Raw genomic sequence first — 26,714 nt, 5'->3', positions numbered from 1 at the left:
AAAAGAGTTTTCAAAATAATTGGAAAGTGAGAGATTATAAAAAGAGTTTTTTTTAGTTGACTTGTTAAATGAAAGATTTACCTTTAAAAAAAAAAAAAAAAAAAGAATGATAAAAAATCATCTTGATCTTGATCATTCCCTGTTTTATGGCCTTATTACATCTCACTTATATTTTCATCAATTCTACCCTCCTCTCTAACAAGCAGTCCTAGTCTGTTAGGGTAAGTTGGATCTACAATGATGAGATCACCTAATACTAAACCATTTAATGGCCAAAATACCTTTATTATAGGATGAGAATACTTCTATATCTTCTATTAAAACAAGGTGGGAGAGATATGTCTGAACCCATTACGGCTCCTCCTTCAGGATGCAACTCTTTCTGTGGAGGCCAAAACAAGCGGATGACAGCATTGGAAACACCAACAATAAAAAGGAAATACTTCCTAAATAGGTCTATTTTTACATTGCTACCTTTAAGAAAAAAACAAAGGGGGGATTTGTCACATGGAACAACATTGTAAGTATCCTCTCTTTACTCAAGAAAATGGTGATAAAAAAAAAGATAAAACAACATAAAAAAAATATGGACTGATCCTTGGATCCCTTCCCTTCCCAATTTCTCTCTATCATCAAATAATGTCTCAAGACAGACACCTGCATCTTTACTTTGGGTTAGTGATTTTCTTTGTAGAAATGATTGGGATGTTAGGTTATTATCTTCATTGTTTCCTCTATGGGTTGTCAATGGAATCTAAAAAATTCAGATTTCCAAATGACTCATGGTTGTGCCACCTCTAAAAAATGATTGAATGATTTGTTTTGTATTTCATTGATATGTTATATATTTATATACAAGACTATGGCTAGACTTGGCCCTCCTTGGTATAAGATTGAATCCAGACTTACCAATCTCCTAAGGATTTCAATAGATGATATACACTTACCATACTCCTAGAAAATAATAAGTGAAAGAGATATAACCATTCCATATTGGCTGATAGGCCTTTTGGTGATCAGTCTTTGCTGAATATATACATCTCATTTGCTTCTCTTTTATGTGATTACCAATCTCCTAGAAGAAGAAGAAGAAGAAGGTGATGGATGTGTGCGGCTTTGGCAAGCATATCATTTGGCAGCTTTGGCTTTCTTTCATTTATGTGCGTCACCCTCTGAGGGATTTTATTCTTAGAAGCAGATTTCTTACAACTGATCATTAATTACTCTCTCAGCAGATGCCTTTCTTCACCATATAGCTATGTTTCTTAGATTCCCCCACCAAAGTCATTTATCAAAGTTAATGTTGATGGTTCTTGTCTTAGTTTGCGAGGTCACATGGAGTGAGAGGAGTTCTTTGAAATCACCTCAGAGGTCATGAGCAACACGGTTCTAAGTATCAGTATCAGATCATATCGATACCAGACCAATATTGGAGACTTGGATTGGGTATCAGTATTGGATCAAGGGTAAAATCATCAAAAAAACGTACTTTTTAATGAAAACTAAGAGTAAAATCAACTGATCCAAATACAGACCAATCCAGATTGGTATCGAGATCGATTCCCAAGGTTTAAAACCCAGGTCATGAGGCTCACCCTAGATCCCATGAAAGAGAATGTTAATGCTACTGACCTTAAGGGTTAGTTTAATCAGTTTCTCTTTGATGGGTATCATAAGAAAAAAATAGAATTTTGTAAAGCCATTCAAATTTCAAATATAATAGTTTTCACTTCAACCTCATCAAGGGATCATATTAAGTTACACAGGAAAGGTATAGAAGAGGAAGCATAACCAAACTAATTCTCTTTTTAGGGTAAGATGGATTCCCATATATGGGCAACTATCTATTGATGGAAAACCTTCCAAACAGAAATTTCCATGTGTAAATAATAATTTCTTTTGCTTAATTTCACCACTCTCAAGCTTTTGTCAATAAATGGAAAATCTACAATATCATTATCCATCAGACTCAGAAAAGATGAGGTCGCAAAGAAATTTTAAAAAGAATATTTTCATCATCTTTTCAAGGTATATACAGATCAAATTCATCAAATTAGGCCAAAATTTAGCTGGGTCCCCATTTTATGGAGAACTCAGCTGACAGAGAAGAAGACCTGCAATTTGAGGAACATATTACAAGCTAAACTTTTCTTTCTGCTCCTTTTTTTCCCACAGCCTTTTTCTTTATATAATTTTCTCAGTTCACAAGACCTCCTTCCAAATCCTGCCAGTGACTCTAAGCTTCAGCTCCCTTCTATCACCCCCAGAAAAACACAAGGCCAAGCTTCTTTGTATAATCAGCCCATCGTAGCTGTCACGTACACTATGATAATGTGTTCTGATGCTCCTAGGCACACCTTGCCATGTCAATTTCCGACTATCGCCACCAATCTCGAGACAGTATCCAAATTTTCTTGCTTCAGATTCCTCACCCATGAAACGAAGGAAAGCTATGTAGACTGGCTCAGTTCCCAAGCAAAATGCTTCAAAGTGGAGGCAGAAGTAATGGTTGAAACAATAGAAGAGCTGTTCGAGAACCATATCAAAAACAAGAAGGGCAATCAGAACAATCTTCGAGTGTCCACCAGAACAAAAAATGAAAATAAACAGAGCATCACCCTTGCAGAGTAACTAATAAGGCAATGTTTGTTTTGCACATGTTCAATTAAATTCATGATTAAAGCAAAGAGATATTCAACATTAACTCGGTGTATGCTCCAACATCAAATTCAAACTGTCTTTCTGGTGGTAAGCTGAATTAAGCCCATAACACAAGGTTGCAACTCTGAGATGAATTGAGGAATAGGTTTATATCAACCAGATAAATAGGTTATTGTAGCAGACTTGATCTTTCTTCAAGTAATTATTTTTGGAAAGCTTAAAACCTCAAATGTCTAATTGTCTAATTGAAGTTGATAGAAGTAAAAGCAAGGCATAAATTAGTCATTATATGTAAAACAAACTCACATTATACATGAGAATTTTTTTTCTTAACCCCCTTCCCTCAAAACAAACCAAAACCCTTAACCAATTTAGCTTTCAAGAAATAAACCAATTCTTTATGTTATCTATGTTCTGATCTCATCCAAAATTAAAACAAGACGAGACCTCAAGTCCATAGCATGGGCAAGATGCAAATCAGATAATTATCATGGCCAAAACAAATTATATTATATGAGTGCATTGCCTCTTGAAAAACAATCCCAATATATCATCCCAAATCAATTCAGCATGCTTATTCTATGGCAGGCAAGCTTTAATGTACCAGGAATCAATAAAAGGCCGTAGAATAAAATTAATGCAGTTCCAGGACCTTCCTAGTGAGGCTACAGACTCAACAAATTAACCCAGACTGATTGAGCCTAAGTCTCAATCAAATTGAAGACATCACATTCAACTTACAGTTGTACTGTTTGCTCAGGATCCCAAGAGAAACCACATACCCCTTTAACCACCACCTTCAAAATCTGCTCCAGAGAATGGCTCAATCAAATCGATGACACTAGCTCACCCAAAAATAGAATGTGGCCAGGTAGCAGTTTAGCTAACCAGGTTTGACTGAGTTTCACAATTCTGCGGGTCATATTAGCAGTTCAATTTTTCTTAATGTAAATCCATGCCTAGGACTGGACCAATCATTTAGGTTAGCGGGAGAGTCAACCTCACCACATTTTTTACAACCAGAAGATTTTATCCTTCATTCTCAATTAGAACTTTGACCAAGTTCTTGAATACTTCTTTTTGGACACAATGGAAAGGAACATATGAGGAAAGATGAATAATAAAAAACTTGAAAATGGGAAAGCAATCTTTGAGCTTACAGTGAGTGTCCAAGAGATGTTGTCAACTGAACATGGATCCTGTTTCACATAACGATGATTGAAAGTGGACCCCATCTGAAGATCTACCTTATGGCGCTCCCTCAGATGCGCCACCAGAGATGGGACATCCCCAGTGACACAACAATCCAAGCTTGGGTGGGGGCACGTGTATGGCCTACAGATGCATTGAGCCTCGTGCTTCACTTTACTGTAATAAGGGAGTATCGCCTTGCAGCCATGGGAGTGGTATCTGCAAGTTAGGGGGATTGAAAGAGCGAACTTTTCGAGGGCCAGACATCTTATATTTCCAATTTCCTTTCTGCAGACTGGGCACTTGTTATTGACTTCTCTGCAATCCGAACACAGGATATGCCCACCAGGACACTGCATCGATAGGGAGAGATGAAGAGAGAAAATTAGAAACCCCATAATAGATTAGTTTACAGTTAACAAGAACTGCTAACTCCCAAGTCCCACCATCCGTGTCTAATTGTGGGCAGTAACAATGCAGTAACCTTTGCAAGAGTAGCATAATTGCATCTTAGTATACAACTGTTTCCACATTTTGGACAACTAATGGGAACTTTACATTAATATTAGTATGTGTTAAATTTAGATGTCGGTAATAAAAATGAGGAAAATACAACAGAAACAGATGAGAATAGTCCAAAGCAACAACATGTCAAGAAAAGTTATCCATATTTAACATTTACTAAAGCCCTTAATTGTAGGCCATTAAACTCCTCCAAATAACTGCACATTCAAACAAACAAAAATATAGAAGCCCAAATCGATTCATAAAATTACAGAAAGAATAAGGTTGAGGTAATATATGTTTCAAAAACATAAACACACAAGGATGGGGAAATACAACCAAAAAAAAAAAAGCGTCCAAAATTAAGTTAAGTTCCATCTATTGAAAATGGGAAAAAATTACAATAGATCTCCAAAAAGTTGTCCATACCAAACTTTTATCAAGCCACCAATTTGAGACAATTCATAGGAAAAAATCCAATACCCACAAAGATTCTTGGAATGATAGAAAGATCTAACATTTTATCAAAGCCACCAATTTGAGGGCATCAACTACTCCAAAATAATTGACAATTCATAGGAAAAAATCCAATCCCCACAAAGATTCTTGGACTGATAGGAAGATCTAACATTGAAATTATGTGTTATGAGTAACACTCGTGCAAGTATTGAATGGCAGAGAAGCTGTCCTCTTAGCCTTTTTGTCCATGTGACACACATGTAAGGGGGTTGAAACCCTAAATAGAAAATGAATACTCGATGAACTCTAATTCTCTGCCCCATCACACACAAACTTCAGGGCAATACAAAAAGATAGCTAGAATAGTAGTTATAAAGAGTAGGAACATCAAGAGCAAGCAAACCACTTATGCTTCAAAAATAAAGAAAGCCAAACCTGGTGAATAGGTGGGAAGATTGATTTACTACACACAGGACACTCCATTATTCCATCTAAGCCCTTGTTTGGAGGTGTAAGGGGCTTTCTTCCATTGGGTACTTTTACCAATGGGTGGGGGTGCTCGTCTGATGCTGTAAAAGTAAAATTTGAATTCCTTGACACTGAAGTAAATTTGTCCATGACTGCAGAATGTTTTATAAGAATTTGTCTCCCTTGTCTGATTCTATTCCCATTTAAGAAAGGTCATATGGTGATAAGACAGAGGATAAAAGGATTTTCCTCTTCATTCACGCATTTACAAATCAACCAATTCAAGCACATCATGAACGCGACCATACTAGAGCCTGCAATCCTGCTTGTACATAACAAAACAATTTGACCATAGTGAGGTATACAACATTGCAAAGCAAACAAAGCAAAGATAACAAAACGAATGAACATTTTCTCTCCCTCCCCCCACCCCTAATTAATAAATCAGAAAGCACTTTATAGATCCAACGACTCTAGAAGGAGAAATTGTTGTAGCAAAAATAGAATTTGTAATCTACAAGAGTAGTTTTTTTTTAGGCATGAGAAAAGATCGACATACACAACCATTGAGTACCCACAAGTGCAGCAGAAACACACAATGTGGAAAGGTTCAAAGCAAGAATCATGTCTGGTATCTCATGTCTGGGGATACCCATGATAAGGTAAAATTGATGTGAAATTCGATCCATCACAAACAGAACAATTCTACCCCAACACCAACAACTTAAAAAAAAAAGTGCACAATTTCAAGAAAGCTGATATTCCCAACATTTGAAATCCGAAAAGAGGAGAAAAAAGGGGTCTTTTCATACCCCTTTTCACCAATGCATAAACCTTGTACGAAACCAAATTGATCATGAATCCTCCAGAAATAGAAACCAGAAAAGACTAAGACAATCAAATCAGAATTTCAATTCCAAACGAAATTAACACAAAAATGAACCAAAAATAACAAAAAAGGAGGGACCATATAACTAAGAACAGCCAAGAAAACACTAATGTCTCGATTAACCAACCTAGACTCCAGAGAGAGGCAATCATTTTTGTTAAAGAGGCATCATTTTTTTTCCCCTCTCAATTCTTTTTTTTTTTTTTTTTTTTTTTTCTTTCTAGGCTCTATCAATTCAATAGGAAGCGAAAATGAACAAATAATAATAAAAAATGAAAACCCCACTTAAATTAAAAAGGCTTACCAATCGATCTTCAGGAATTCGCGCTAATCGAAGAAAAATAAAAAATGCTGATCATCTGTGTTCTTCTCTCTCTCTCTCTCTCTCTCTCTCTCTCTCTCTCTCCTATCCCCTCTTTTTGGCTCCTTACCTCCGAAGGAAGGAAAGATTTTCTGGCTATAAATAAAATAAAGGATTTCAGAGATGAATTAATTAATAAATTAATAGAGGCGTTTTCCCTCCATTTATTTGGTCGTTTACCTGGTTATGACTCGCGCGTAATTTCCTAGAGTATCTCCAGCAAGAACAAAACCTCCATGAGCCAAGTCCAGCAGTAAATTGCCAAGTCCAGCAGTAGATTCCCCTTCTCTATGGATCTAACGAAGGGTGGGAAGACAGAGCAACAGATGATGATGATGATCTTGATTCTTTCTAGTCAACAATGTCTCTCAGTGGATCCCACTACACCTGTATAATGGGAGGAAAATCTTCTCTTTTTCTTATCCTTGTTTTTCCTTGTTTTGCTATCTGTAGGACACGACACGTGGACAATTTTAAGATCAACGGTCAAGGTTGGATGAGGATTATTACATCCGGTGCGTTGGTCTTAAAGTTGTCCACGTCTCGTGTTCTACAGGTAGCAAAATAAGGAAAAACAGGGATGAAAAAAACAGAAGATTATTTTCCTGTATTATAATGTACAACCTTCTATTCTGCTACCAGGTTAGTTGGGACTGTACTCCGAAATGGATGGAGACCAGGTTGTATAGGGTGGTACCTAGCGTAAAAAATGTGACAAGTGTCATGCTAGGAAGGATCTGTACCATTAATTAGTGGGTCCCAACTTAAGGATTTCCTAGCATATGTTAGGAAGAGAACAATGGTTTTTTTCGGTTGAAGAGCATCTCCTAATCAGGCGTCCGATGGCAGATCCCTCACTCCCTGAGGATCTTAAATAAGGAAGTAATTTCTCTGTTCCAGAGTTTGGCTAAGAATCTCCCATGCAATCTGGGTATTAGTTGTTTGCTCGAGATTTGGATCCTCTCTTAACCCCTCCAGCTTCTGTAGCACGCATCCTAGAGTTGGGGGTTGCATATGCACAAGGCCCTCCGATGCACGATAAAGGAGGGCTGGAGAGTTCGGAGAGGATTCGAACGTATCAGATCATGGGAGATTCTTAATAGCCCCTAGGTTCAAGAATACGAGCAGGGTATTATCTGAAGGGTTGTTTGCATTGCCTGATATGGAGGATTGTGATCATTTGTTCATTGACTGTCCTTTTGCAATGGAAATTTGGGATGATATTTATTTTTTATGTTGTAATGGGAGAAGGCATCCGAATGGAGTTATGGATGCGACGAAATGGGTGAATCAAAAATATAGTGGTGATGATCAAATCTGGATTGTAGGGAAGCTTGTTTTCTACTCTACCATTGAGCACATTTGGCATGGGAGGAACTTTAGAATTTTCAAGAATACAACCAGACCCAGTTCCAAGTAGTGGATAATATTAAAAATGATATGTTGTTGAGATGCAACTTCTTGCATTTTTCAATTTTTTTTTAAATATATATATATATATATATATATGAAATGGGAGAAAAAATCTTTAAGATAAAGCATTGAGAATATTAGTGTCATCATTTCACATTGACACAACTTTTTTGTTTTCCATAGCCCTAAATTAGCCAAAAGAACAATCACGTCATTAGTGGACCTAAGCCAAAAAGAGTTGGTAGGGAAAAAGTTATAGAAATTTAAGAAGAGAGAAATTATGCTCCAAGGCCATGATGTGGTTGTTTGGTAAAAAAATAAGAGCTCTAAATCCTTAGAATTACTTTAAACTTCCTTTTTGCTCTAGCCCTTCAATCGAGCTTGTTACACTCCAAGTAAGAAATCCTTTGTACTTGCTTCCATAGATTTTTCTATCAATAGATAATCAGTGCTAAATGAGATATATTTTCCCTTATGTGAAAACAAGAAGCCCATCCAGATGTATTATGACATGTATTGGAGATACTAGCAGAAATCATGATGGTGAAGTCATGGTTTGGAAGGCAAAGTGTTGTAGGGTTTGGTTAAGAGAGGGTTACTTGTGATTGAGGGGATGCATGTTGTTGTGGTTGATTGGAGTTAATCCACCACATTGCGGGTGATAGAATACCAAGGGTGTTAGGTTTTTCTTTTTTAAAAATGATTTTATTTCTATGTGACCATATAAAGTGGCAAATAATAAAGTTTGAAAATAAATTATTGAGATTATTGTCAGGGATAATGTTGGAATTAAAGAAATACATAATGAGATGCTGAAAGAAGTAGCAATTAAGCTTTTGGTATGAAGACCCAAGGTGCTTAACTGCCTAAATTCACTTTGTAAACTCGCAAGAAAAAAAGGTGTGCCAGATAGATTCTGGTTGCTTATTGTAGAACCCACATGTGGGGTCAACATTCATCCATTGACCCAATAAATCTTTCATGGGAATTCCTCCAAGAGATAGTCTCCAAAAGAAGAGCTCTTAGAAAAGTTAAATTGCCCAAAACCTGTTCATGGTTTACTCCTCAAGCTATGGTAGCGTTTCATTGTGATGGTGATTTAAATCAAGATAGAGGTAGGACTTATTGCATCTAAATGGCCATCATAAAGTGCACGTTACCACCAACCGTAAAGAAACCCCAAAGCAAATTGCACCTAAAGAATACACCAACCATAGTGGCCTCGATCTTCGAAGTGGCTTCCTCCATCAATTTCGAATCACTATAGTTTACAAAGGCAAGCATCTTGTAGATGCTAGAGTAATATAGGGCTTCGAGCTTTCTCTTTGATGAGGCACCAACCATAGATCTAGGATTGAGCTAGAGAGGGATGGGTCATCTTCAATTGGTGTTGCCACCATGAGTGAGAAATGGGTGGGTGTATGAACATGTAGTTGAACATGCATCATCTCGCAGGACAGAGTGTGAAGGTGGGGACGAGGCTCAGGGAGGCCAAAAGCAATAGGGGGCTAGCAGGTTAACGGTGGAGGGGTGGGGCATTCCAGAGGGTGGAGATGGTGGCGGGGGTAGTGATAGGTTGAGGAGTCAGGGAGGCCAGAAGCCACAACAATGCTGGCTAGAGGTGAGGGGAAGCCGGATGAGGAGAGGGGGACAGAAGGAGAGATAGAGGAAGGTGGACTAAGGATTCTTCACTAGTTTTGTTACACTTTTCCATATTATGTTTCTTTTATGGTCAATTCTGATTCCAATCCCAAAAGTGGATTAGATTGGAGGGGTGAACCTGGATCTTCTCAAATGCGCCAGTCCTTCCAGAATGCATCGGATGACTGACAACACCAAGGCATGAATCTCAAGTGCCCCCCTACAGTCCGATGTGCACTGGAGGGGCTGGTGCACTTGAGAGGATCTTGTTCCGGGGTACTCGGCCCCATTCAACCGCTTCACCTGATTTGGGCTAGAATCAAAATTGGCCAATTTCCAAAACCTTGGGGTCTTACCCACATTTCCAAAATTTTAGACCAAATTGTCCAAATACCTATGCACATGCTTTTAAGGCCCATTTGTCTGACAGATAAAAAGGGTGAGAAACTCGTGAAATGGGTGCCACATGTTGTGGGTTGACTTGACAAGGAAAGGAAATAATGAAATATGTAATTTTTAGTGGGATCCACCCCTATGGAAAAGAGAGGAAATGGCAAAAATAAACACAATAATTTTTCCATGATGTTTGTTAAGACTTCAAGTGAATGTGATAAGAAAAGTTAATTACCACATCAAACAACAATTATTACATTAATTGACCTTGTCTAGTAAGTTTCTCACCCAGCAAACAAACAACTAAGGTTTTTAGTATTTTGAGGAAAAGTTGGGAACAACGAACTGCCACATCAACAGACAACAATTATTGCATTAATTGACCTTGTTTAGTAACTTTCTTACCTAGCAAACAACCAACCAAGGTTTTTGGTATTTTGAAGAAAAGTTCCTTATCCTCTCACCCCCTTCTATCATTTTCTTGTTTTCTCTATTAAACAAAAACTTTCCTACACCCTTTATTTTTATTGGATAGAGTAAATCCCCTTTCCCAAAGAAAAGGAAAAAAAAAAACAGTAAATCCCTCCCACATGCGCAAAAATCACATCTGAGGACTCCCAATTGTATTGGGGTTCTTCCATTCAGATTTTTTTAGCAGTCCTTGTCACTCAAACCACCCCATTCCCTTTATACAAATTCCACAGCATTACAATGACAGAGAAAACAGACATTAATGTGGAGTTTAATCTAATGCATGATTATTACGTTGTAACATGGACTACATCTCAACGCAATCTAGGCATAACCCCAGCTTCCACATGGCCATTATAGTGTATGTGTGTGGGTAAAAACTCATTACCTTTCAAGCTTCCCCTTTTCCCTCTATTTCAACATGTTTTATTGAAGTGGATGCTTTGATGATATTTAGGACCTTTTTAGTCTCAAATGAGATGGGAGGAGACCTCTCTTGGGAAATTTGGTTGTCGGCTAAGCAATCCTAAAAATAGAGAAATGGGTTTATTAGAACTTTTCCCTTTTGGCTTTTGGTATGTGCAGCACTGGCTACAAAATAAAGAAATTTTTGGGGAGGAGAACAGATCCATTAACACCTTGAGACAAACTCCATGAGGTGTAAGGTTTCAAACAAGAAGCTTGTGTTTCTTCAATTTGCCTTTTATATTTCAATTGATAAAGAGAATCGAAGAATCATCCTAACAGAACAAACCAAAACCATAACACCAACAGACAATACAAAGTGGGTATCTTTACCCAAAGCCCTTTTCCCATCTCCAGGTGCCCACCACCTTCCTGCTGAATTGAACACATTATTGACTCATCTGGGTTGTTGTATCCCATTTTCCTGCCCCCACCACAAAAGAGAGAATCATTGAACCACTTTCATGGTCCAATGTTACACAATGATGAGACCAACTGGGTAACTGATACCTATCACCAAGCTGGAGTGGGTCGGTCCTTCGTTTAGAAGAGATGTTATGTCACAAAAAGATTATGGGGTCAGTCTCTTAACTGCCAATGAAGCCCAGCCTGTGAAGGATGATCGCCAAGATGAGTATGCATATCGCAAGAATCATGCCTGATCTTCCCAAGAGCCAGTTCTTCGTCTTCTTTGCACCTTCAACCCCTCTTTGTATCCGATCTGCCCACCGCATCTGAAAACAACAACACACACATCTGAATCTGCGCAGAGCCAGTAAGCTAATTATCAACACACATGCACCCCCCCCTGGACAAGCTACAAACCAGTTACTTACATCCGTGGACGTTCCCATAAAATTCAGCAACCCCTATCCAAATCATCATAGAAGATTGAACAAAAACTTGGCCAGAACTAAAAGATAATATAACCCACCAGTCAACTTGGATATCAAGAAAAACTTTTTTTGATAGAAAGTTGGGATGCATCGAGTATGACCTTGAATAGAGCTGAATGGAGGCCAAGGATCTATGTAGTTGACCCCATTTAGTTGAGATAAGGCAGTGTTGTTATTGTTGTTGAAAGAAAGTCTGGATGTCAAGATTAAAGTTGAATAATCACACGGCATGTTCTCGTAAGTCAATCTAAGACCCACTACCAGCCCAACCAAATTGAGTCCCCCTTTTGGACAAGTTCTTGACTGGGTAGTGTGTTGCATGGTAACTCATCCTTAGCATATATTATTAATTGCCACGGGGGTGCGTTTAGTGGTTATGTAACTTAATATCTATGGTTATGAAAAGTGGATAGAAGTTATAGGAGTTAGAATTACGTAGTGTGTGAAGTTACGATTGTAAATTGTTTGTTTAGCCTATTTAATTGGCACAAGTATAATGATTGATATGATTTGAAGTTCCAACAATTCCTATTTTCTCTCCCAAGAGAAGAGGTAGGTTTCCTCATCCAAGCCAAACGTCAAGCTTTGTCCATAAAGTCAAGAGATGGGCTGCCTGCAATTAGCCAAATCTATCTATTTCCTTTCTTTACCTATTTTCTCTCTTTCCTCTACCGTGCACACAACATAGTGAGCTCTAGTAAGCATGACTCTAAATTCAAAGAAATTGAAGCAGGTAGTTCATACATGCATGGGTGACGTATCCAAGACAACATAATATAAATAGAGAGACCAAACACTCAATGAAGAGAATGGTCATAGTGTTCTCCCAGAAGATTAATGTGGCCCACAATTGGGGATTCAAGGACTGCCAAACACATTGATATGGAATGCTTAATGTGTGGCTTACTTACATTAATGCTGCTTAGAAAAGTCATAGTGATGCACATTAAACTGCCAGCTGTATGATATCTTTTAACCACCCACTAAACCTTCTCTTTCAGCCCACCCAAGTCTCAGAAATATGAAGTTCAGAGCTTGGGGATGTGCCCATGCCGATCAATGAAATTGGCGATTAGGTTCTAAGCCACAACATACAAGAAAAGTTGGACATGACCATGCATCTCAGTTAAGACTAGAGAATCCTGAATATCATGCTTTCCAGTATTGGCCAACTCTGAAGACCAGTTTTTGAATGGGACATTGGGAAGGCGGTCCAGATCTAGGATATACCTGATGGTTGTCCCAGCTAATTACAATTTTTTGGGCATTTTCCATCTGGGACAGGCATCCATGATTATCAGGATGACTGATGGTCCCCCTGACCATCAACAAATTGAAAAACATTTTTAAAAATCTTTGCTGAAGAGTGAACACATTGACTTTATCAATCTGTATCAGACAGTGGATTGGCTGGCCATCAATGCCAATATATTTCTCCTTGTATCACCTAGGATCACACAAACCCCATCATCTCATCCCCAACCCAACCTCCACCACCCCCCACCCCAAAAACCCGGAGGGAATAAATATAATTATATACATAAAATGTTAAATAACATTCAACATACTTCTACGATTTAACAAAAAAAATAAGTTTGTTACAACCAATATAATTGGGGAATTATAGCCTAACTATGGTGTAGAAGTTCCACACGCCATGCCTCAAATTCACAACATCATAGGCTGACTGAAATGAACTACCCAAAAGGGGATTTTGAACTATGGAGAGACAAACATCGACATGTCCAAACAATCATTAAAAAAACAAATAAATTACCTGCAACTGACCTTGGTGGAAGAAGGAAGAACCGGTTCTTGTTTCAGTTTTGGTTCTCACAAGGAGAAGGTTGTAGGGATCAATACTTTAGGGCATAGGTCGCCTACAAAAGGAGATCTAACAACCCAAGTTTTGGGAAGAAAGGAGGAATAGAAAGGGAGTTCGGTCCAAATATAGTGGACTGATGGTACCACTGGGCAAATAAAGGAAGAAGGAGAAGATGAACAGAAGAAGTTGGGGGAGGGGAACCAGATCGGAACACAGGAAAGGGGGAAAAAGAGAGAGCACACAAACACAAGCCACGCAGGCATGCTCAATGAAAACTCAATACTTCATATTCATCTACTCAATCATTGGATTACAAGCATATTTACAAGAATAAGAATAATTGCACCCAACAAGGAAACTTAAAGAAAATTTAAACAAGGGAACTAAAACTGGAATTTCCTACGTAGCTAACCCTTACCCAAAATAGAAGATTACATAATACTATCCAAAATAAAATAAATCTCCCTAAATATCTGTTGAACCAAGAAACTGGTTTGGGATTGGTTCCTTGTCATCTAGTAGTCCCGACGGGTCAAACTGGTCCAGGCAAATATCTGCACCGAAACCACACTTGAGACTTCCAATTTTTCTCAGTTACCCCTTTCCTTTTGCATTCTATTTTATTTCATGTCTGTTCACAGAACCTTTACCTGCACCACAACCAGCCTAAAACTCTATCCCTTCCATAAAAAAACTGACCAAAATTTATACCTTCAAACCTAAACCTTCTCCAACCCAATCACGAAACCTGTCAAAAATCTTCAATGGCTATCACATAGATTTTCTGTTCAACAAAATTCTTCCTACAAAATCCATAAAAAAACCTATTAGAAAAGTTTTTATGCATTATCTATTTCCTATTTTCTTCGAAACAGCCTCTTCTGCGAAGCAGGGGGTAAAGCTGCGTACACTTGCCCCTCCCAGACCCTGCAGTAGCGGGAGCCTTGTGCACTGGGCTGCTCTTTATCTATTTCCTATTTTCATTACAGATTCTTAACCCAACACACCTTACCCTAAACCTGAACTATCCAACCCATTATTTGGAAACCAAACTTTCATTAACAGCAGCTATTCTCTCACATGTTTCATCCATCCAAGTACTTCTTACTGTTAATGTAATACTTGATTTTTCTTTCCACAATGGATAATGTACTAGTTGCTTTCAACTCTGTAGGAACATATTTGTTGTGGGGAACCCTAGTCCTACATCAGAAAGGAGGGAGTGACGAACTTCATATCTCAACTTAATAGCAAGGTTAAGTTACATGAATTTTTTTCAAAGAAATCTTGAACCAAAAAAAAAAAAGCACTTCATGTGAAAGCCCTGCTCTTTTCCCCAATTTTCATTGCATATTACAGAGGATTTAATTGCTACAAATTACACTAGAAAAGTCAGATACTAAGATCACCACTGAAACATGCACATACACCCACACATCCCAGTGTTTCCAAACACTATGGAGGCACTCTACTTTCCAAAAGAGATAAGGTGAATGAAACCCCCACAAGAATGCCATTTTCATGATAATAAATAAAATGTATCTGCCTGTGTATTATTAATGTTGGTAAATTAGGTAGCATAGTTTCAGATGTCTCTTTCGGTCCCCCCCCCCCTTCTTGAGAGGGGGGATGTCCCTGCACATACGAATCTGGTGTCCTTAAACAGAGAAAAAACCAAGGATTTCCAGCCCCTGTATTTTTCAAGGGAAAAACTTAAGTCCTCTCTCTGTGTATCAAGGGATGTGAAAGGCCATAACCAGTGGACAAATAGCATAGTTTCAGATCATCAGATGTCTCTTTCGGTTCCCCCCCCCTCAAGAAGCACCTTGAGCTATACATGTGTGCATGCTTATGGACACATAATTGGGTATGCTTGCCAAATAGAAATGCAAACCTTAGACACCAGAAGTGGAAGTAAGAAATGAATCAAGAAACTAGTTATTTTAGAATCTATCCAAAAGACCCACAAAATGCAAGAAAAATTCAGAAACACAGCATTAAGTAAACTTTAAAAAAAAAAATTAATAATAATAATAATAAATGATAAAGCATGTGTGTGTGTGTTTGTCTTTGTGCACATGAAGTGTAAAACATAAGAAGTTACCATTTTATCCAAGTCCCCAGGTGATAACAAGGACATTGCTTGTTGAGCCTTTTCTGCATCCTCCCGTGAAAGCTTTACTCCAAATTGTTAGCTCATGTTTGCCATCATTTCTGGGCTCATATTCTTGATCATTGATGTAAACATCTGCCAACAGAACATGTTTTAACAGTTTGGAATAAAGAAGGAAAGAACAGAGCCAAATTGATTTAAAAAAATAAATAAATGAATGGAGGGATCAACCTAGACATACCTGACTCAGTCATTCATTTGGTTTCTGATCTGTGCATGCAAATCAGCAGCTGAGGTCGGATAATTTGGTGAAGGAAATGAACCCATTCCAGAATTTGAATGCAACAGACGACTACTTTCACCTACATCAGAATTCCCATCAACTGTGGAAATTTCAGCGGCCTTGGAGACTTCCAACCCATTCTCAGATCTGAGACCACTTTTATTTATTTCTGTTACTGGTGAAACTGCATCTTTCCCTCTTATGGAAGCAGCAACTCCGAACATCTTCTGAAGATCCTCTGGTGACATTTTACTCATCATATCGGTGGCAGTTTTAAGCATGTCAGGTGACACACCTGGAGGCAGTGACCCTGATCTTGAACTACCACCTTGATTCTCTGGGTTCCCTCCAGCAAAATATGGGTTTGTCCCCTGAAAAAATGAAGCCATGTCGAGCATTTTCTGAAGTTCTTCAGGTGACATTTTACTGATCATACTTGAGGCACTCTTAAACATATCTGGGGGCACCTCTCCAGCACTCAACCCAGCCAAAGTCTCAGGATCAGTATTTGAAATAAAATTTTGAAACGACCTGCAAAACATAGATCCTATATTGATGATCAGATTTCACAGGATATATTGGCTGGGGATCAAAAAAAAAAAGAAAAACAACAACAACAACGAGGTAAGAAGAAAGGGCAGGCATCAGAGGTACGTGAACAAGTTCAAAGTGTGACTAAGAAAAAGAGCCAATGGGTGCACTTGACCCAGCTGGCCACTAGGGAGCCTCCATAAGCACTGCATAACTAGATCTGGTAATCTCTGGGTTCAATAGAAATACAAAATTTCCTATTTACATTGAGGTTTTTCCAGTTAAACATCAAAACTGATAAAAGAAGAAGTAGATTGTACAGAGGAGGGATCACCCCTCCACCCAAAAAAAAAAAAAGAGAAAGCAATGTCTGCACCCTAGAACCTCACAATGCAATATACTTTCCAATATACATACATGAGGTCAACCTACCACTCCATCTTGCTAAATAATCAGTGTCATCCAAGGACCTTTGCATCCATTGGAATGTGGTATTTGAATGGGAAGAAAAGTAAAGAAACAAAGAATGTGTCTAATGAGATATGAACAACACCAAGGCCAATCAGTTTGTCTCCACCCAGTCAATGGAAATGGATGAATCACCTTCAATAATGAAGTAATGAGCACCCCTAGAGATAGCAGCATCCAAACTGGTATAAAGTGCCTATCACTCCGCTTTATTCAAGTTACCCACTCCGTTAGGACCCTAGAAAGCTCTTAGGATTTTTCGCTGGTCATCCCTAATGACCCCCTTCCAAAAGGCCCTGCATTGCCAAGGAATAACCATCAATGCAGAGTTTAAATTTGCGGACGTTGAATTAGTCTAGTTTATTTTTCTTATGGTTAATTTAGGGCAATCCAAGGCATAGTAAGTTCGGGAACGGAAAAAAAAGGGCACAAATACGTATGGGTATTAAAAAGATGGGACACCAATAATACTTTTCAAAACTTCGGCCCAATAAAATACGTATTGCAATAATACGGTACGTGTTTAATATGTGTTCAATACGATTCCTCTAAAAGCAAGTATGGGCATTTATTTTACACAAATAATAATTCCATTCTTTAAAATAACTTAAAAGTGGTTCTTTTAGTCAAAGAGAACTTAAAAAGAATTTCATTTGATAGTTGAAATCTTAAGGCACATAATAATGCATAGAAATACATAGGCACACATGGGAGAGCCGGAGAGGACCGCAAAGGTGCCCAAAACTACCCAAATGAGAGGCCCCATTGCATTGGTTTTACCCAAAAGGAAAAAAAATAAAATAAAAAAAGACTCCACTGCATCAAAGCACAAAGACCAAACCAATGACAATTCCATTCTTTATTGTTTATTAAAGTGGTTCTCTATCCTTCTACATCCTTATTCTTTGTTTTTTACAGACGTTTCTGCAATCGCAAGAAAGGAGCTCTCCCACTCTGAAATAGCAAGCAGAACATTCCAGAGAGGAAGAGTTCAAAGAGTATCAGCTCTTACGCTCGACAATCACAAGAAGGCAGCTCTTTATTTGTTACATCCAAAAGTTTCATTGGAGAAAGGTTGAGATGAAACTCAGTTTTTCTCTCTGCACTGAAGAAGGTGGTGACTGGTGAGTCTCACTGTGAGACAGTCATCACCGGCAAGGACGAAGAGTGGTTCTCCGATGTTAGGGGCTGTTCAGGCAAATGAAAGATCAAACTTCCATCTTCTCAAACCGCCGATGGTGAGATCCGGGAGCCTTTTTTTTTACCAAACAATATGGAATCCATGTATTAAACATGTATAACACGGGTCCCCATAGAATCCATGGACTTTTCCTTATCTATGGAAAACTCCGTAAATATATATATATATATATATTTTTTAATGTGTTTGGTTACACATACTTACTATGATCTAACATAGTCATGTTCATATTTTTTCGCAGATTGATGCAGATAAATCAAAGAGATGAGCTTATTTTAGTGGAAATAAGGCTTGGTTTGGGTTACATATGTGTTGGGCATTTGGTCCAAGGAGTATTTCGTCTCAAAATTATTAAGAATTTGAGTCCATATTACACTCTAAGTCTATGCTCCTTTTCAGAGTCTTATTTTATATAGGAATGTCAAATACATGCCTAATTTTACTATTCCAATTAATAGTTTGAATTCCAAATCAGTTTAGGACTTTTAAAGAGTCAGATTATGAATTATCTATACAGATGTAGCAGCCTATGTCCTCACACGCAAATGCATGAGTAATATCATTGAAGTTTTCTGCAAGTATTGCGGATTCAGTTCTGTTCTCTGAGTGGATTCTCAGGTTTAACTTGGTTGATTCCTAGGGGCGGCTTTTGGTGGACCCCCAAAACCACAGAGGGTGGATTCCTGCTCTGACACCTTTTCTATTTATACCTTAATCTCTTACAAACTAAGGGTCAGTTTTTTCCACTCTTCTAGTACCCTGCAGCAACCTGTATTCACCTGATTTTCTGATTTTTTTATTTTTCAATACATCTCTGTTTACCATTCTGATTTTTGCGATGTAAGTTCCTGCTATTCTGTTCTCCGAAGTTATGGTTCTGATTCTGAAGAATTACAGTCAATAATTGCAGTTATAGTTCTGCTACTTGTTCCTAGCAGCAGAAGTCTTCACTAAAACTCCATATTATGCTGCCAGATTTTCTTCAAATTCTCCAGGTCTGTTCAGCTTAGACCACTCGACCAGGTGTCTAGGCCATTCTAAATATTCTGTTCTGAGATATAACCTTTCTCCATATTCTGGTCTATATTCACTGCTCTGCGGTCCTGTCTGTTAATCAAAGTTCTGGTTGGGGAATAATCTACATTATAGACTCAAGTTAGCCACTATGGTTTTTCATTAGAACGATTTTTAGATATTCATAAAAATCTTCAGATTTTTGGGGGGGAAATGATTTTGCAAGCCAATCAATAGGGCCCTTTTTTCCATGAATATTGAACAGAAAAAACTTTTCTTTTGACTCACTGGATGGTGAAGATTGAACTATCCTTAATTCTCTTTAAGGTACAGGTGCTTTCAAGACCTCTAGAGCTGCTTCCCAAAGCCCCACAGGTGCTGATTTTAGGGGATCAAATTAGCTTCAGCTTCATATTCCTCATATGATTTGTCAAAGAGCTTTGTTATGCCAGATCCATGCCTTATCCCCAGTTTATTCCTCTATTGTCTTCCTATTGACCTCAGCCAAAAGCCTGAAACCAACGAATATCGAAAGCATTCATTTCCTTCAAATTCCTGATTTATATGCTAACAACCACCACTTTTCCACCTTTTTACTGGCTTCAGCGTTCATTTCCTTCAAAATCCTGATTTATATGCCAACAACCACCTCTTCACTTGCTTCTCCCTTTTGCAGAGTATATAATCTATAAACCTCCCTATACAATTCCCAGCACACTAATAGTAATAGTAGTTATTCAGAGATCTCAACATTCCCGGGCTCGGCTTTGGGCCTCCTTGGGGAACTGTTAAGTTACCGCAAGGGTATTTTGGGTATATGATTATTTTTTTAATAGTTGTTTATGTAATGTCTAGTCACTAGGGTATTATTGTAATTCCTTCCACATACTGTTATATAATCTACCCTAGTGCTCACGGTTTGGTGAGTCGCTTTTTCTCTTGATACTTGCGGCTGCCCTTCTCCTCCTCTTCTCTCTCCTCTTCTTTTTGTCCCTTGTCTTTTTCCCCTTGTGCTAACACTTGTTTTCTGTGCTAGCTTCTGTTTGTTTCATGGTATCAATACCTTTTTTCAACCTTTCCTTTGATAGTCTTCTAGGAATCTTTCTCTTGGTTCGCAGTAACCTATGCCTTCCCCCCCCCCTTCCATGTTGCCTCCTCTGACAACCATTATCTATCACTAAAAGTACATGGTAGCTACTTATATTTTTTATTACTATACAATAATTTTTTGTAATTATTTTTGAATAATATACTGACCTAATACAACAAAATCAAATATAGTATAACATAACAAGCATCTATAAAATAAAAAGCATCATATGAGCTTCAAAACAATTTGAAATTACTTTCATATTTTTCAAATCAAAACAAAATAGTGTTCCCTATTTTTCACTATTTTTATTTTAACTTTTTAAATTATTTATCATATTTTTTAAAATTAAATAATTATTTCCCGGCCAAAAATTTTTCTGATGCCATGAGGCCATAGATCGGCCAATTGTGATTAATATATATATATATATATAATAATGCCCCGTCAAGTCTATATTAACCATACTCTTTTTTTTCCTGTTCATGGAAAATGTATTTTTCTAACCAGAAAAATAAAATAATTATGTATTACAAAAGAAAAATCTGATACCATAAGGTTGTCAATTGGCCACCGGTGTACCGTATAAAAATCCATCACCAACAAAGAGGTATTTATCTTACTTTTTGCAAAAAATAAAAAAATAAAAAAAAATTATTTTGGGAGAAAGTGGTTTACATGTTCAACTTCAAGGTGTGTATATCTTCAACAATGGCAGTCCTTCCACCTGAATATAGTGTGGTATTTGTCCTTAGGGTAATGAGGTGGCAAAATTTGGAACTTGGAGACCAAATTTAGCTTCTATAGGTGAAACCAACAAAACCAACAAGATGGGGTCAAAATTTTGACCTCATCTCACGAGACATGTACATTTAAATAGGCAGGTTTGTTCCGTTTCATGGAAACATCACTAATTGTACCGAAATTTTGGCGAAATGTTAAAATTTTGATTGAGATGATGTAGCTTGTGTAATTTGTATGCTATTTCGTCTCGGTAAAAAAATACGAAAAATTACCGAAATCTCAATGAGTTCTTGAACCATGGTTGAAATCATTACTTCAAGGATCGGGGTTTCTAGTTTCTAAACCTATAAAGATGTTTTGCGATAATCAAGCAGCATCTATATTGCCAGCAACAACCCAGTGTTTCATGAAAGGACCAAACACATTGAAGTTGATACTCACTTTGTGAGGGATGCAATAATGAGGAAGTTGATTTGATACTTCATTTGTTTCTTCTACAGATCAGTTGGGTGGTATGTTTGCCAAGTCCTCGTTCAGTCCATATTTCTGGAAAGGCTATTCCAAGCTTGGGCATGGGTGATGTATATGCTCTAGCAAGAGAGGAAGTGTTAAGTTACCACTAGGGTGTTTTGGGTATATGGTTATTTTTTTAACAGTTCTTTATATAACGCCTAGTCACTACAGCATTATTGTAATTCCTTGAACATAATGTTATATAATCTACCATAGTGCTCACAATTTAATATTTTGACAAACCCATGTTCTGCATCACCATCACCTACCCCTGCACGGCTTAGGCAGCAAAGGGTGAGGGCCTTCTAGGAGCCCAATCCATCAGTGAGATACCACAATGAAAGAGCAAAAAAATATAGAATTGTTGGGATTTACAATGTCAACTAGGGTTGGCAAGGCCAACCTAATCCCAAACTGCAGGATATTTATCAAAGAACAACCACAAACAGATCAAGGGTCAGGATATCGATCTCAGAATTTGATTTCTAGGATCAGATCAGAACAGATATAAAAGGGCTAGCTTAGATGATGAAATGGGTTAGTAACAATATGGAAAATATGCCTGAACACCAAAGGAATTAGAACGAACAGATCTATGCTATCGATTTCAGTCTCAGATCCGAAAACAGGATAACAGTCACTACAGGACAGAATGGAGGGGACTTTCAATAACTCAAAACCAGGCGGTCCAATAGGGCTGTAATTTTGGTCATGTCTCACACTAGGAGAGGTGCATATTCGATCCAAATTTGAGCCTAATCAGATGGTTGGTCTGTCCAGGAGAGAGAAGGATTGGAGAGCAAGAAATTCTGGAATTTCTGAGCAGAACTGAGAAAGGACCAGATTCATTTACCTATGATGGATTGAGTTTGAAGCTGCAAGAACACCTTGAACAGCAAAGAAGAAGAAGATAATAAAGGAGAAATAACCCCTCGGGCTTCCCACTACAGAGGGTCAGTTGGATCAAACACCAACTCCACCAGATTTGATCAAACACAAAGCAATTCCCAGCAAGGAGAAGCAGCAGCAGCTATGGTTTAATTCTTCAAATCGTTCAGCTATGGGGGCCTCCATGCTTGTATTTATAGTTAAAACAAAAAGGGGGCAAGTCCACCAATTTAGAAAGTCTCAAAAATAGAAACTTCTAATTGGTTGCCTATTACATAAGTTTCTAAAAACTGAAAATTTAAACAAACTAAAAAAGGAAACTACTTACTTGACTCAACTAATAACTTAAACCCTAAGTAATAACAAAGATTAACAACTAAAATCGATCCCAACCAAAATGTAAACTAATGAAAAAGGAAACAAACTAGTTAATCCCGTATGCAACCATAATACCCCCAGTTTTGGCCCATAAAAGTGGCCTATTTCACTCAAAACACATGGGATCAAAGGCCCAACATGTATGGAACCCAACCCTAAGCTTATTCCTAATAAAACAAGCCTATTTTGGCGATGAATCTGCATCAGCACTGCAGTCATGAGACTCATGACCTTTTAATTTAATAATAAGACAAATAATACATTAAAATAAATCAATTAGAAAAACAATATTTAAGTATTAAACAATGATCACAAACCAAAAATAATTAAACTTAATAAATAATTCCACAATTCGGATGCTTGAAAGAGATGAACATTCAGTAAGCAAATGCAACAAGTTTCAGATGATTCACTAATAAAAAAAGAAAGAAATGATTTTCATATGGATGGAAACAAACCTGACGGCTTCTGGGTCATCTTTCAAGCCTTGAAAACAGTCAGTCTCAGAAGTACGACCACTAAAGTTGGAACCACTTTGACTCTGAGGGCATTCAGTGGCTTCTTGTGGCTGTGTCACAGAATACTCCATTGATGTAGAGCTTTTATGGCTTTCAGCAGGGACAGATCGGATTTCTTCTTCAGTTATTTCTTCAATGACTAACTCTGTGAAATGTCAAGGGTCAAAATCTGAAAGCAAGGCATACCAATGTTCTAAATTTCAGGTGTGCAATATGATATGATTGAAAAGAAATGATGAATGAGTACATACGTCCTGATCCTCGTCGCCCGTCACCTTCTCTTTCCAATCTTTCCTTGGCATCCCTACACCAATTAATACCTTCACTTACCACACATCATAAGGGGAAACCAGATATCCATTTTTTATTTCAAGATAATGAAAAAAGAACAAAAGAGAGGAATCAAGAGGCAGTAGCCAGACAGGATACCACATATAGATTCAATAATCTAGCCTTTTTGTTCAGAGACATGCTCATCAATCTAACCTTCCAAATGCCAGAAAATTCTTTGAACTGGTGTTACATTAATTGAATGGTCCCAACTGTTAAGTCTTACATTAAGTCTTATAAGGAAGGCTTGAGATACTTTAGGAGGGGACAACCAGGCACAAGAATCGGCCATGCTGAACACAGACAATCATATATATTGCCATCAAATAAAGCATACCTTAGAACATCTGCAATAGTTTCATCATCTGGGGAAACTGTATGCTCTTTATTCAAGTCAGAAACCGCATCCTAACATGTTCAAGAAATTTTAATCAGATGAGAAACTAAAAAATCCACTGAATGTTTATTTTTCATACATAGTTGATTTCATTAATGAGAATGTCAGAAAACTAGGGTGGTTTTGCAATACGAGGATGAAAGCAGATTTTTGACACAAACTCACTTCTAACCATCCCAATTCTTTATATGCCTGACCCCTTCGGTATAAATCTTTGACATTGTCAACATCATATGCCAACACCTGAAAAACAATTTCATTCTGAAAATAAATAAGAAAAGAAGTAAAATGGTCCTGAACATTAAAGGATCCCATCTCCATTTACATAGTAGACCACCTATCTTGCACACAGACACACAAGCATAAGAAAGGATGAAGGTAGCATCTAATTTCCACTTTCCTAAATAAACCTCAACCCAGCCCCATTATCATCAAATTTGCTTCCTTTTTCTCTATTTCCCGTTAACTACTTGCTCCTGTAGTCATTTGATTTATATCATTGTGCTTTTCACTTTTCCTTTTCTTTTGGCAGTCTTCACCCAATTTACTTAGTAGACCACCTATCTTGCACACAGACACACAAGCATAAGAAAGGATGAAGGTAGCATCTAATTTCCACTTTCCTATATAAACCTCAACCCAGCCCCATTATCATCAAATTTGCTTCCTTTTTCTCTATTTCCCGTTAACTACTTGCTCCTGTAGTCATTTGATTTATATCATTGTGCTTTTCACTTTTCCTTTTCTTTTGGCAGTCTTCACCCAATTATAAATCTCCCCATGACCAAACTGACAATTGCCACTTCACTACTAGCCCATGACCCAAGAAAGAAGAACGGGGCAGGGGGGAGTTTAGTCATACCTCAGAACCTTCCTTAATGCACTCTTCGTATTGCCTTGTCTTCAAGTAACACGACATCAAATTCAGAGAACATGGCAACTGGAGTGCTCTGCCTTTAGAGACTGGAATTCCTTTTAGGTTGTTCTTAGCCTAAATATGCGAGGAGGAAAATGGAGAATTCATTATCCTGAAGGATCTTCCACAAACAGATGCATGTAGAAAAAATAAAAAAGGCCTCATTGCATACTTACAAGCAAATACTTCTCCACAGCATCACTGAACCTTCCCTGGCTATGAAGCTCATTACCCTGCCAAGTATTGAGCTATTATTACAAAGATATGCTCTCTGGGGGTGGAGGAATAAATAGATATTATTGACGGGAACAAATATGAAAGAACTAAAATCAGAAAATTTAACAAAATGAATTCAATGTTTGGAATTCAGTTCTTGGTAAAATATATATGAATAAGAAAAGGTCATTCGTGAAGTCATAGTGTGGGTGCAAAAAAACTCTTATGTATTTCTGTCTTCAACTTCCCCGCTTTGAGACCTGGTTTCCAGCAACTTCTTAACAACGAAAGTTGAACTCTTCCAGGATTAAAATATTTTAACTTAGTTTGCAATATAACGCAAAACATCTTTGTTCCTGGTACTCTTTAAGGGGCAACAATGAAAAAGCAGGGATACAACAAGAAATCAATGACTACATCTCGAGGATACCTGTCTCTTTAGCATCTGAGCTGCGTTCAACTCATATGTGACCTAGGTTTCTGCATGGGCATGCATAGCTGCAATATCTTCAGGTGTGGCATTAGCCATCTTCGAACCAATGTCCATCATATCCTCTGTACGAGCATACTTTAACTGTTCAGCAGCATTTCTCAAGTCTTCTGGTCTCATGTTCTTCATGCTTTCCACAGCCATTTTTACCAACTCAGGATTGGACACCATCTGTCAAAACCAACATGTATCATAAACACACAACAGCAAATCTCTCGGATCAAAACTATGTAACAAAGTTTAACCAAAATCTTTTTAATTTTTCCTCAACAGAACTAGTTCTCTAATCTCCATATTCATAACAACACAAATTAGATTATTAAGAAGGTGCTTATTCACTGATAAACCTTAACTAGCAAGATAAGCGAAAATCTCAAATTAATGCAAAGATTTCACACCGAATTCCAAGCCATGAAAACAACATCCAATCTGTCAGTATCAAACAGCAATAAGAGCCGAAAACACAGAATTTTACAAACACAAGATGATCGAGCCACAGAGAATTTCTCGTCCAGATTTGTAAAAATAAAATTATAGTAGCAAGTTATACAACAATCAAACTCTCAGCATCCCTCTTTTTTGGAGGGGTATTTCCAGGCTTCAATTTGAATCAATCCAGAACAAAACACGGATATAATTAATAAAAAAACTTGAGTAAACAAAATGCAAAATGAAAAATTAAAATTATAAACAAGCACGACAAGATTAACCAGAAAGGACAGAACTTGGAAGGGAAGAAGACCCCCAGAATCCAAATATTGGAGGGAAAAAATAGTACCTGCTGTTGGATTCTAGCCAATTCAGTCGGGGAGATTCTACTCATCTGTTCTTGGGCTATCCGAATCAATTCAGGATCCATCATACCGTTGTTGATTTTTAACTATAAAATCAAAACCAAACTAAACGATGCAGGTTTCCAAACCGAGTAATGGAATAACAGAGAAAATGAAGAACTTTTAAGCAAATCAAAGGGAGACCCAGTTGCAA

General features: G+C 37.7%; 1 protein-coding gene and 1 pseudogene across 1 annotated transcript; both read right to left on the bottom strand.

The window, feature by feature from the left end:
* Positions 1-1,979: 1,979 nt before the first annotated feature.
* Positions 1,980-6,799, bottom strand: LOC122075417 (E3 ubiquitin-protein ligase SINAT2-like). Its single transcript, XM_042640441.1, has 5 exons — positions 6,714-6,799; positions 6,477-6,625; positions 5,251-5,605; positions 3,822-4,205; positions 1,980-2,526 (listed from the first exon to the last, which is right to left on the bottom strand). The coding sequence occupies exons 3-5, from the start codon at positions 5,431-5,433 to the stop codon at positions 2,203-2,205; spliced, it is 891 nt and encodes a 296-aa protein (XP_042496375.1). The 5' UTR covers positions 5,434-5,605; positions 6,477-6,625; positions 6,714-6,799; the 3' UTR covers positions 1,980-2,202.
* A 4,313-nt stretch (positions 6,800-11,112) lies between these two features.
* Positions 11,113-26,595, bottom strand: LOC122075515 (annotated as a pseudogene).
* Between the last annotated feature and the right edge of the window lie 119 nt (positions 26,596-26,714).

The sequence above is a fragment of the Macadamia integrifolia genome, chromosome 4, assembly GCF_013358625.1.
Source record: "Macadamia integrifolia cultivar HAES 741 chromosome 4, SCU_Mint_v3, whole genome shotgun sequence".
NCBI lineage: Eukaryota > Viridiplantae > Streptophyta > Magnoliopsida > Proteales > Proteaceae > Macadamia > Macadamia integrifolia.
The sequence above is the reverse complement of the archived record's forward strand: the minus strand, read 5'-3'. Positions and strand labels throughout refer to the sequence as shown.